At 37.2% G+C, this 13,854-nt stretch overlaps 1 protein-coding gene across 4 annotated transcripts in view; it reads left to right on the top strand.

Annotated features, from left to right (window-relative positions):
* Positions 1-13,854, top strand: part of STRN (striatin) — a 65,929-nt gene that overhangs the window by 30,182 nt on the left and 21,893 nt on the right. For all 4 annotated transcript variants that reach the window (XM_068939367.1, XM_068939369.1, XM_068939366.1 and 1 more), the window contains exons 6-7: positions 8,106-8,241; positions 10,295-10,430. In XM_068939367.1, coding sequence (XP_068795468.1) covers positions 8,106-8,241; positions 10,295-10,430 — 272 coding nt within the window. The remainder of the gene's footprint in view (positions 1-8,105; positions 8,242-10,294; positions 10,431-13,854) is intronic.

The following is a 13,854-nucleotide window of genomic DNA, read 5'->3' as shown; positions in this document are numbered from 1 at the left end:
TACTATAGACCCAGACAGAGCTACAGATTTCAAAAGGCTAATTTGTAGAAAAATGTGTACATGGAAGGAAGACTGTGAGAAGTGGACTAAAGGGAATGAAGGAGGAGAAAGTTTGTGTTTGAGAAACAAAGACAAATCAATAGGAATTTGGAAAGAACGTGGGTGAATGTGAGGGAGATAACCTATTATAAAGTGGAAAAAATAGCACAGTGAAGAGCAGAAGGAAAAAGGGATACAATGATGTGTTTCAGGAACAGGAAAACAGAGGGTACATTAGGTTTAGATGTTCATTAAAATGCATTCATACAGGAATGTAAATTGAAGAAAGAACAGATTGGCTAAACTGCCTACCATATGACTGGAAAGCTCGTTCGAGAAATTCTGAAGAAAGTCAAAAATGATGTTTCATGCTGCCATATGGTTACCTCGTTGGGGGGTTGAGAGGGGACAACAGAAAGGGGAAGCAAATTTTCCATATGCTTTGAATATAATTTACTGGTAATCAACTAATACCTTCTCAAGGAAATGAAAACGGTGAAAAACAAAACACCAATTTGTACCCAAAGTAATCCCAATTTAAGAACCAAAGAGCCGAAATACTTTGCACTGACTCTGGCAAAGTTTCTGTGCAAGCCCATCGAGCCATTTACAGTGATTGATGGTGCTACTCAGCCACCTTCAGCAATATCACTGGTATACCTCTGAGCTCTCACAGAGAGGGACAGACACGCTTTTTTCCTTCCCTGAAATGCCTTTGTTTAAGGGTTAGCCCTGGCTTTCTTCCTCTGATCCCGGGGGCTGTATGAAGTATATATTTTTTGGCAGGTAGAGAGGATATTCCTCCTTGCCTCAGTTCACTGCTTTCTTCTTTTATGAATTCCGGTGGAAAAAGTCTACTCTACTAGAACTCGTGTACTTCAGCAATCGGGGTCGGATACCCGATGCTGTCATATTTGGAGTAAGTAGAGCCTTTTTTGGGGAGAGGCTTGTGAGAATGTTTGGGGTGGCTATTGTCAAGTTGCTGCTGTTTATTTTGGCATCTAGAAGCTTATGGCCTTGCTACTGCAGGACAGATATTCAGGACAGCAGACAAAATGCAACTCCAATTCTATTAGGCTGCAGTTATTTAAGAAAATTGCTATTCTCTGTCTGATCTCCCCTCAGCTTAATGTTGGATATCTTAGAGTGTTGTGCTTACATTAGAAAACTTTTAAACCCCTTTGGTTATCTCTTCTTTGGTACAATGACGAACCAGCTACTTGTTATCTGATAATCCTATAAATCCAAGTCAGTTTCTTCTCTTACTATTAGGTCAAGTAGCTTCAATCTTTGTGTGTTACCGCTACACCTGTAGCCAAATATTTGTATTCTTACGCTGCCTATTTATTTGCTGATGTACAGATCCTCATGAAAACTTTAGCACTCAAGACATCATGTGGATTTCGAATGCGCCCTGGAAGATTTTGGTTCCATAAATGAAACGTTATTTTGATAACCTGACATAGATATAGCCCTGTTTCCACTTATTTCATGGAATTTAAAAGGGGATCTCTTTTCAGTTTCTTCAAATCAGCTCACTTGCATTGCAACAGATAAGTACCACTTGGCATGATTGGACTCAAAACCAGATACTAAAATAATAACTTGACATTAACAGTTGGAAGTCTTAACACTTGCAGTGAGACGAATGGGTCCTTTCCCCAGCGAATTTAAACACAGATGAAAGCCACCTCTAAATGTCAGTTGTAGCCTTGAAAACGTGAGAGTATTTAAGTACCTTCAGTTCACCTGTTGCCTCATTTGTGACTGCTTCACCTTCTTGACTGAAACCTAAGCAGTCAGTTTAGTTTGTCTTCTGAAGGTATGTGTTTGACTACTGTTTGATATGAGCAGAAGAAAATCTAAGGAAGGAATACAACTGGAAAGGAACAAGGGGATACCAAGCATATGTATGTATATAAATATGTATGCATGTGTATATATGGAAAAAATATAGGTAAATTATCTGAGTTCTTGCTAAGAGTTTGATGATTAGAACGCTTTTTAAATAGCCAATAGAAACTTTTTAAAGAAAAATTAAGCCTGATTGGTATATTAGTCTCTCTATGAAACTGCCTTCGTTCCCCCGACCCCGATGGAACCACATATTATTTCTACTGCATTTATTTTACTTGAGCAGAAAACCAACAAATCTCAAGTAAAGCATTTGAGAGCAAACCCCAAGACGTTTTCAGAGATTAAAATTAAACGTTTTGAAGGCCTTATCTTTCTCATAAACAGTAAATCATTCCGGTCGAGACTTTGGCAAAGTGAACATCTTTTTACACTAGAAGGCCTTGAATAACTCCTTTGCTTCCCTAAATCCTATTAACACTGACACATTTAATGGAACTGCTGCATACTGGCTGATCAATGTGAATAGGCTTATGAATGTTGTGTGTTTACTCACTTATAAAATGGTTTATTGGGAAAAAGACCTTTGAATTTAATAACCTGAGGTAACATCTGCCTTGAGAAAGATTTCCAGAATAGTGTGCAAGACTAAAATATTGAATTAAAAAAAGAAAAAGAGGAAAAAAAAAAACAACAACAAAAAATCAGTTTGCCTTATTTCTTTTACTACTGTTCTTCCACCTTTTTGTTATTTGTCCTTACCCCTATCTTGCAGTGACCTAACCAGTGTTTCAAAGATAACTAGTTTTGGCCAGACCTAGAAACTTTGAACCGATGCATTGAAGCAGAAAAAAAGATTAGATAAATTGGGGATTTGTGTGAAGAAAGTAGCACCAGTGACAGCGCTTTTCACTTCATTGGCACAGCTCTATGGCTTAAGGAGATGAAAGCTGCTTCTTGGAAATTGTCACATAAGATTCATAGCTCAGGAGTGGAGAGGAAGACGCAGAGAAGTTGTGCAATGGGAGAAAGAGAAGCAAAGAGAGGGGAGGTAAATGGGGAAATAACTTCTAAAAGTTAATTTACTTCTTCAAATACTGAACTTTTAAATTTTTATTTAGGAAAAAAAAAGCTTATTTGACATAAATTAGTTATCTGACTAGATTTGGCAAGATGGGTGACCTTTCCTTTTTACGTGGCACTCCTTTACAATTGCAGTTTACATCCAAACCATTTTGTAAGTGTTGTTTACCAGTTGTAACGTGTATTGCACTGGTTCTTGCATTGTGTGGTGTGAACTCATAAGAAGTTTCAAAAAGGTTGCGGCAGACTGTCTAGCCGGTCCACTGTTTATCTTGTGTGTAAATTTTGATGATTGTAAGTGTCCAGCAGTTTATAGATTGGTAATTTGACATTTTCTGTACTGCATTATGCAAGATTTTGGAGAGCGTTGAGGATTTCTCAAAGTGTTCCTTAAAGGCCGTTGTCAGAGAGAGGAATCGATTTGAATTTGTATGCATGTATTTGTTGTCCAGTTTGAAAGAGATAATACAGTCTTTTCTGAGTGGCTAATTGAGTTAAAACATGACATGACAAAATTTTATGAGAAATTAATAAAAATTAGGACCTTGCACTAACACGTGGTGTGATAGTAGGAGGAAACTGAGCCAACAAAAGTGACTCAAGAAAGAGTAACTTGTGTTGCTGTCTAAAGCACAAAGCAGATCACAGGCAGAGACGTTTGAAAACTGGGGAGAGGCGGCATGGCAGCACACCTTTCTAACCTGTGGCTCATGCAGCATCTTTGTGGTACGTTAGAATAGCTCTTCAGTGGTGGGCCAGAACAGCCCTTTCCCTCTACAGGCTCCCAGGAAAACCGAAGTTGAGCCTGCATCTATTTAACTTTATATTGTGGTATTTCTTCCTACTTTTGGATTCATCAATAAAATCTGTTTTTATTTAAGATAACTTGTGTTTCTCTTGGATGGGGGGAAAAAAAGTGCCCTGTACTCCTCTTCCCTTTGGGAGAGTGGGTAGGACCGAAGCAGTTCATGGCTCTGTGGCTGGGCAGTTTGTGGAGGAGTGTTTGAACGTTTCCCAGAACATCACCGCAGAACTCCTCCTGAGAGTTACTGTGGGGACCGGAAAAGATAATGACAGAAGTATTGAATGTGTTGCTACAAAGAAAGTACTGGTCTGTAACCTGGCTTTAGTCCAAGTTAAACCTGATTTTACAATATGAAATGCCCTGATCGTGTTAGAAGCAGGAAAGGTATCATCAATATGGTGGTTTAATTGCCACGTAACTTACAGGAAAAGTGAATTTATTAGTTTCTAATTTTTGTGCAGTCAAAACCAGGTTTTATGTTAAGCTCCTGATATTAGATGTCGAGAGCCAATTGAATACTACATATTTTGTAGAGCTGCTGATGTTTAGACATCAGGGCCAACTGGATTTAACACAAGATACTCTGTTTTGAGCCATATAACTGTAGGGCGGAAAATGAAGAGTTGGCTGCATGGACTGCTGAGGGCCAGTAAGATCCATGAATGCTTTAAACAGTACACGTAGACTATTTAGAAATCATATTTCTTTGATTTCTTGGGAAGAGGTGATGATTATTTTTAATCCTAAGGAGGCCAAGAAGTTAAGACAAAACTGAGTAATTGAACACCCTATAAAGTACGAGTTAAAATGAGATTTTTCAGAGCAATCATAGCTGCAGAAAATTCTGGCAACCTCATGCTCCTGAGGAGAAAAATTTTCATGTGATTTCAGGAAGTTTATGTTACTTTAAAGGAGGTAAGAGTGAGGAACAGTGGAAAAGAGATTCAGAACAAATAGCTGATGAGTACAGGGTGAACAAAGTCCAGTCCAAATTAGGTTGTTCTGGGACTGCTGCTTTGGCAGCTTCTGTAGCTGCTGCCGCCGTCTGAAGTTTCTGGCTCCTTTTCCCCCTAGTTTTTCTTTATACAGGAAGGAATGGGAGCACAGGAAGAAGGGAAGAGCGCTGCCTAAGTTCTTGCACTTTGAAAATGATGCTCTCTCCTGCATAGATTTGGGTTCAGGACAGTTCAGTGAGTCTCCCTGTATTTGCAGTAGTTCCGGCATCTTGCCGTAGTCTTGCACCACTCATGCCTGTAATAAGACAGTTCCCACACCAGTCCCTGCCTTTGAACCCCCAGGTTCTTTGATCCTGTCTAATTTTTTTTTTTTTTTTTTACCTTAGTATCCTAGACTACAGGAGCCCTGGAATTGTTGGATTTCTTTCTAAAATGTATTTTGAAGTAATTTATTACGCTGCCCTATCTGTGAATGTTTTTGCCACTTCTGCGTTCTGCAGTTGCTTCGTGAATGACCGTGTAACAGAAGCAAACTAAACAGTTGGAAAATAATGAAACAGGCAAGCTTCACCTCGCTGTCCAAGTACATAACGGAGATTTAAGTCTAGGCGTTTTCTGTGAAATATTTTACAGTATTCTTAAGTGTTTCTTTTGACAGTAATATCTAAAATGTGTTATGTATCATTAAAGGATGAAAAATACCATAGCTAGAGCGTTATGAGTTATTTTGTTAGACTGTTAAATATATTTAGAGTCTGATATAGGTAATCAACCTGTAAGCTTGAAGCTTCTTTTCTCTATAAAACCTTTAAATGATTTAAATATTCTGTCACTTCTGTTTTCTTTTTCTGTTGTTCCGAGCTTTCTTGGAAGTTGTGCTTTAACACAAATATCTTCTGTGGTACTTTGCTGACTTTGTACATTTTTGTTCTGTGCAGGAGTTTTGAAATCTATGATTAGCTACTGTGTTTGCAAGCATGTAAGATACCTTCCTCCCCATATAAAAGGTGATACACGGCATTCGGTATATATCCTGTTCACTGCAGTATAATTAATATGACAGTTGAATTCAGGCCAGTTACTTAAAGAAGATGCAACCTCTTCTTTTGATCTTTGAACTTCGGTATGAGAGTGCCTGATGTAAAATCAAATGAGTGTAGAACCTAAGTAATCTGGGTCTGAATTGTTGCAAATAATTGGTACCTATAGAAGGCTATTTGGTTCTTAACAGCGAGTTCTGTAAATTAAAACTTTGTTCTACGTTTGGTATAAACTCATAGCAAGCTATTTGCTGTAGTATGTCTGTGATAGTTGCCAAAGTGGATGAGCAACCATGATGTTCCTAAACAGCAGATTTCTAAATAACAGCAAAATATACAAGAAAAAACAAAGATAATTGCAGAAAGACATTTTAGTCCCCTAAAAGTTGACCAGGACACACAAAATCTGTTAAAATCAAGAAGCTAAGTGAAACACACTTCCATTATCAAGATTTGTGTTGGAATACATGTTGGAAGCAGCAAAATAACAATCCCGTAGGATTTTTGTGAAATTGTATGTTATTGCTACAAATTCATGAGATGTTATAGTCTGCCAATGTAATGATTACTTCAGGAAAAAGAGAACAATGTTATGGCATTTTTTTCAGCTTTGTCATAGAAACAAGAAGAATCAAATACTGTAAGAAGCAAGGCAAATTGAAAGTATGTTTGAGAGTACTCTCATCTAAGATAAGATATGGAAGGTGAAAGGAAGAATCTCAGTGAAACCAGTGACCATGAAAAGATACAGTACCTCATGTTCTATTATGCTGATCGCACAGAACTGCTGTGTATCTGGATTTTCAAATGGAAAATGAAATCCTTATAGGTTTTTTTTTTCCGTGGATGATCCATCCATGGAAATAAAATGGAAAATGAAAATGAAATGAATGAATGAAAAAAGGGTGGGAGGACAGATTGTCCTTAAAGGATGCAAATATGCTAGAGCTATGAAGAAGCCGCTCCTGCTAATTGTCGTGTCTGTATGGAGCTGGCTGAGCAGAGACTTTGTAAAGAAGGGAGCGTTCTGAATATCATGCCTGATTGTGCATCGCAGCTTTTGCCCTTGAATGTTGCCTGTAATGCGCCTTTGAAAAGTGTTACGAAGGAACACTGGAATCGGTGGGCAAGGGACAGAAAATCAGGTGTTTATACTGCGGGGGGGTTAAAAAGGCCTTCTGTTACTGTATGGTCTTGTCAGCTGAGTGAACCTTTCTGGAATGGGTCATAGCTGAAGGGAAACATAGCGTTAGCAAGGCACTTGCTAATTACCAAGTAAGGATGACTGTGCAAAGCAAGTTAGAACTACGGTTCTGAAAAGGGAGAGACTTCTCTGGTTTCGGTGGTTGTGAAAATCAAGATGCCGTGCGTTTAGTGATGAACTGTGAAAAACAGACTACTGATTGAAGGTAAGAAAACTTAACTGTTAAGTGTGTTGTCTTTTTTACTGTTGGAAATACGTATCAATAACGTACAAGGTTTTCCTGAAGTCCTCGTTACAATAAAAGCTCAATTAAAACTTTGAGGGATTGGTGGAGAAGAGGTGTGTCTTATGCAGAGAAAGCATGGTGACTGTTGTTGATTTTAGGATTGTTTTAATTGTACATTCATCAATGTTTTCTCCACTAATGGTTACAATCCTACTTCTTGGATTCTTCCTCTTCAGTTTGACATATGACAACCCTTGTGGTTCCTGTTCCTAAGACACGGCCTGAATTTTTGCCAGTGCTGACAATCGTAACTTTACCCAGCCCCTCTTCCCTTGCCCCGTTCGTTTAATCTCCCTAAACATTATTTAGTCATTTACGATATATTTCCGTTATATTGTTTTATAGTGTCAACTTTAACATATCTCAAAGGGTAATGAATGATAGGTCTAGAATCTGACGTTTCGCAGCAGGATGGGGAAGCAGCAGGTAGCAGCAGCAAAATTTTGCTGTCCCCTGATGTGCCTGTGGGAGGCCAGCTAGTAGTTGTAACTGATGTCCTTGCTGCTGCAGCTTTGTGATGATATCAGTATTGTTACTACTTTGGGGCAAATGTCAGATGGATAGTGAATTAAAATGCATCAAATATTGAAGTGCCTGTGCTGGGAATTGCAGCCAGATGAAGATAAATTGTTGGTTGTAATAATTTTATGGATAATGTTCTTTTTTTTTTTTTCCCAACCCACAAACATTGTTGCCTGTAATAATCCATTTTTACCTGTAGGCTTATTTTAGTTTCATGTGTTGCTGGATGTTATAAAACAAAACAGACTTGTAAATGCAAAAGTGGCTTCATTCTGATTTCTTTTGACTCACGGTGCTGGTTGTTGTTGTTGTTTAGGAAACCAGAATTGACGGATTCTGCCTCTCTGCTAGAGACCTTCAAGTTTCTTGAAAATGCAGCTGCAGACTTCAGTGATGAAGAAGACGAAGAAGATATTGAAGGGAGAGAGAAAACAATCATTGATACCTCAACAGTGAGTGGAAAAAATAATTGAAAAAGTTACGAAGAACAGAAAAAGTGTGAGATTAATAAGATGCCTATTTGCAAAGTATATGACTGTGTATGTACAGGTGCAAATACTTAATGCATCTTTATGATGGTCTGTCCAAGCATGTGTGCATAAGAGGAGTTATATATTCATTTCTGAGTTTATGCATACAAATTAAGCTCGTTTGCCTATATTGCATTTTTTAAGTTTGCAGTGACAGATTAAAAAACATTTCTAATTGTCCTCTTACTGTTCCATATTGCCTAGTATTTTTGATACGCATCATATGAAGTTTTTAAGTTAATAGGTGTCCTTTTTTACAGTTTTCAGCTTAGTCTGAGGGTATTGTTTGTAATGTTGCGAAATGCATTATTTCTTGAATGTTTATGTAAATATAATTGACTATTTAAAATGACTTGAAGGAATTTCTCCCTGCAGAGTCCAAAGCTGAAATACCATATTTCTCATTAAATAAATATTTAATTTATTAATAAATATTAAATATTTCCCTTCCCTTGTGAAGGGAAGAAAAGTATAACAGGAAAAATATTAACATGTGGATAATCAACTTCTTGTTTGTTTGTGCAGTCAAGTGGCTAAAACTCCCCCGTGATACATAATTTGCAATGTAAACTTTGTCGTATAACTAGATAAAATATAATAGATACATACTATCAGTGTGTGACCTTATCCCCTTCTTTTCAAAATTAATGTTTATTCAATGAGTTGTGTATCTTACAAATTGAAGCTGATATCTGAGTTACGATGAAAGTGAAATGATGATCAATTTTAGAGCTTTTGAAAAGGATCTTTGTAAATTGTTCCCACCATACATGGACTGTGGACTAATATCTGAGTCTCTGTAAAAGCATTGGCATATTCAATATGCCAGACAAAGCAATTAAGTTTAATGTTTGTATTGTTGCAGGTCTTGAAATTGGTCCTCTGTATTTAGAGGAAACAGCCATTTTCTCTCCATGAACTATATGTCCATGTACTGAACTCTTGTGGGATTGACCCTTATCAAGGTTCTAAGTCCAAATACAATGGTGAATGTAACTTTTTTTTTTTTGGTAGAAGTAAAATTTTTATTGCAGATTTCAGTGGTGTCGCTTCATATGTTAGTCAAATAACCATAAGGTAGCCAGTCCACTTTGCTTATTGAGGAAAAGCAAATGTATTATAAGTATGCTATTAGGTCCTTCATTAAAATATTTCCTTTTTACCAGCTACCAAGTTAGCTTTTGGATGAGTAAAGAATATGCAATTTAAACATATGATTTTTGCCAAACTTGAGCAAATCAGCACTTGGCTTATTTATTTATTTATTTATTTATTTATGATCTCATGTCGTCTTGGTCTGTAAGTAGAATAGTTTCAGCATAAAAGAGTTTAAAAGGCTATTTTGAAGGAACCAGAGGCAGTTTTGCTTTGCTCGAGTTCTTTCCGAAGACATTCTGTATGCTTTTTTATGTCTATTAAAAGAAAGTTTGTACTCTTTTTGGATTGAAAAGATTAATAGTCTGTGTCAGTGTAGATATGCTATCAAGAAACTGAATATTGACAGTAGCAGGATGAGAGGCAATGGGCACAAACTAAAACCCAGGAAATTCTAGCTGAACATAAGAAAAGGCTTCTTCAGTGTGGGGGTGGTTGAACACTGGAACAGGTTGCCAGAAAGGTTGTGGCATTGCCATCCTTGGAAATGCTCGAAACCTGACTGGAATGATCTTGAGCAACCTGCTCTAGGTGACCTTATATGAACGTGGGGGTTAGGCCAGATGATCTCCAGAGCTGCCTGCCAACCTCAGCTATCCTATGATTCTGTTACAGGAAGAAAAATCTACAGCTGACTTCATTTTGACTTTGAATTTGAACAGAATTTGTTCTGTTTGCATGTTCTAAATTTGTTTATTACTGTGTACTTTTCTCCTTCTTCAACTTTGTGTTAGATTTTAAGAGAGGAGATAGCGCAGCTAGGTGTAAAGATGTGCTTTTGGTTTAATCTAACTTCTTCCCTCCCTTTCTGACCTTTCAGATTGTGAGGAAAAGAGTGCTGTCTGACAGCAGTGAAGACAGAGATACAGAAGAAGCTTTGAAAGAGTTTGACTTTTTGGTTACTTCAGATGAAGGCGATGGAGAATCAAGAAGTTCAGGAGATGGAACAGACTGGGGTAAGGCAATGGAGTGGGTTGTACCGAGGGGGGAAAAAATGTGCTAAGCACAGAGTTGACTGATTATGATCTTTGTCAAGATGGCAGCACCTGTTGATTATCCTTACAGTAAATCCTTCACTGGTGAACTGAGATCCTCTTGGTATAGTTTCCTCACTTTTCTGTGTACTGCTTTTATGCAAAAATTCTCGGAGCTTTATGCTTCTAGTCGTTTTACCTTTTTTGTCTTTTTTTAATAAGGCAGATAAAATTTGAATTTTATGAGAAGAATTTCGATATGTTTTTTCCAGTGATCCAGGCTAATGAAAGACTCTGATAAAGCTGTATTTTGTAATTACGAGCATGAAAGGTATTTCATCTTTCTGCTTCCTCCCACTTTGATACAGAGAGTAATGTGAGTCGTAAAGACTGAATTAGTTGTACTCTATTCATATGTTAGCATTTTGGGCAGTATGATCTATTCTGTTACTCAAATTTTTTTTTTTTAATTTAGCAAATGTATACATTTTTTAAAACCTCTGGTAAAAAAGAGAAATTTCCCAAACTGTTCTCTGTCCTTGAGGCTAATGTCCTACATTTCAGGTTGCCAGGACCACTTTACCTTGACATAACTTCTCCACGTAAGCCCACTGTATAGGGAAGGGAAGAAGGACGAGAACTGTGATTAAATCTTTTGATGTGAAGTTATTTCCTCCTTAAGCTTCTCTAGAAGGTCTTACATGTAAGAGGGCACAGGAGAGACTATGGAAGATGAATGGGAAGTAAATGGCCTTTTCAATGAAATTGAAACCTTGACGGACAAATTAGTCATGGTAGCTGTGGCTCTCAGGTGGGCTAACGGCTCTGAGATTCTCTGTTTCACTGAAGTTGCCAGCTCATGGTTGGACCCCAGATTATTTTTCCGTGTGGTATAGCCTCTCTAGTTAGGAGGATAACATCTCAATATCTTTAGACATAGCAGTCAATATTCTTTTCCTCAGATACATTTAGGAATGTTGTTCTTCAGCAAAAATGTATTTTTGAAGTTGTTCTAGTATTTCTTCTTTTAAAAGTTTGTCAATTTATTCTTGATAAGTGCAGCTATTGCTTGTGTTACTGAAATGTTAGTATGTCAGCAGGAGCTTTTTTGTTCTCACATAAATTCACACTTCTAGTGTATTTTTACTTTCATTGATGACAGCTGAGTACAAATCAGCAAAAATCTAACATTAAAAAGATGCTGTCATGGAAAGTAGTAGTTTTGTTTCTAGAAACATTAAGACTTCTTTCTGAGTTATAACTATTTGTGTTTTTAAATTATTTCTATTTCACAACCTCTTTATCTTTAAGGATAGTGGTCTGTGAAAGTAAGCTTCTTCAAGGAACTGTCATTATGAATCACTTGTGTCAATTTGATTTAAGTGAAACTTTTATGTAGCGTAGGAGAGGGCAGTGTTGTGTATTGAGGATAGGAGCAAACAGAGAAAGTCCTTGCTTCATTTTTGATTCTAAGCAATATTGATTGATTGGAGTAATCTGTGGCACTCATTTGACTCTAAAGATCCTCAGAAGTGTTCAATTGATTTTTAAACAATAAAACCCCCTTACAGAAGTTCAAGATTCACTTTGTGAAATTGAATAGAACCTATGGGACATGCAGCAAGCATCCTGGGACAGGCTATAGAAAATTAAGTTATGAAGTAGTTTCCTGACAAGTGCTACCTATTATAAATCCATTTAATTTTTTTTTCTTTTTAAGAGAGGAAAAAAATGTCATCTAGTTGGGGAGGGAAAACATGATTAAAACTTTTAATCTGGTCACTGAAACAGTTGGGTTTTTTCTCCTCAAAGATGACAGTCCTCGTACCTTTTGAATTCCTCATCGCGCAGTTTTTGATCATTAGTGCTGCATAATTGGACATGGCATATTAAGAGGATGTGAGTTAGTCCACAGACCATTTTTCCAGGAATTTCTCTTCAATTTATTAATATAGCTCTACTTTGATAGCTACTGGAAAAATGCTTCAATACTTTGGTTATTGAATTATTCTACTACTCGTGAGTATGGGACCATAAACCATCCCTGCAAGGTTCAAAGGGATCTTCATCCAGTCCTGCTTCCTGCTCAAGCAGGTCCATTTACAGCAGGTTGCTCTGGGCTTTGTTCCTGTCAAGTTTTGAATATCTCCAAGAATGGAGAACCCACAACCTCTTGGGGCCCTCTTCCAGTGTTTGACCACCCTCATGGTTTAAACAAACCCCACTTAGTGCCCCACCACAGGACTTGCTACAGTATGTCAATACTGTATATATACTGTTATACATATAAGATTCCTCTTTATGAGGAAATATTTTACTAGATGTAGTAGTCCAGATGCGATCGCACAAGTGCTAAATAGAGAGGAACGATGACTTCGCTCGCCCTGCTGGCTGCACGCTTGTTGATACAGCCCAGTACGTGGTTGGTCACCTTTCCTGCAAGGGCACGCTGCTGACTCCTGTTCAATTTGTTGTTGCCTAGAATCCGTAAGGCTTTTTCTGCAAAGCTGCTGTCTAACCAGTCGGCTCCCAGAATAATCCATCTCTGTTTTTATATCTTCTATCCAAATGTAGTGACTCCTTCAGCTTATGACTGATAGTGTTGTGCTTCCTTTGCAGACTTTTTAATATCCTTACTGCATATTATTCTGAAGATAAGTTTATTATTGTTTTTATTTTAGAAGGGCTAGAATAGTTTATTAATGTGGAAAACAAGCTTTGTCTAAAGCATAAGGAGTTAATATTTAAATAGTAAGTATTAGGTTAAGATCTTAAACAGGAAAACAAAGCAAAAAGATAATGCATTTCTAAAAATGCATAGCTGTAGTGGTCATGAAGATAAATATATGTGAGAAAAAATGAATTATCTTCCTCTTTTCAGATGTAAATTACTTTTCTAAACTGCCTCAGTACCGTCTTTCCCCAAACAGAAAAAATGTACTGGAAGTTTGAATTTTGATAGCATCTTTTTGTTCAAACATCTCTGAATACCATGCTCTTGGTAGAAAACTTCTTGTCTGTATCGTGTCACAGGGGAAGTAAATTGAGAGAGATGTTTACAAAAAATAATAACTTTTTTAAATCTAGATCTTCTGTCCGTGTCATTAAGCATGCTGTCGAGTGTCATGTATTTTTTCAAAGACCAGTAACTCAGGCTTTTTTCCCCTTTTGTGAAATTTCATGGCTTTAATGCTTTAAGATTTTATTCAAAGTTTGGTGAAATGTGTACTATGTTCAGAAATTATTAAATATGCTGCTACTTTGTGTAAATGATGCTATATCACAAAGACAATCAAATCAAAATTTCAAATGTAGTGACGCAGCATCCGTATTACAAAGTTATGTTGACCAGTAACGTAACCAGTAGCTTCTAGGTATAATTTGCTCTCAGAAGGAGAGAAAATAC

Source organism: Struthio camelus, chromosome 3 (genome assembly GCF_040807025.1).
Source record: "Struthio camelus isolate bStrCam1 chromosome 3, bStrCam1.hap1, whole genome shotgun sequence".
Taxonomy (NCBI): Eukaryota; Metazoa; Chordata; class Aves; order Struthioniformes; family Struthionidae; genus Struthio; species Struthio camelus.
The sequence above is the reverse complement of the archived record's forward strand: the minus strand, read 5'-3'. Positions and strand labels throughout refer to the sequence as shown.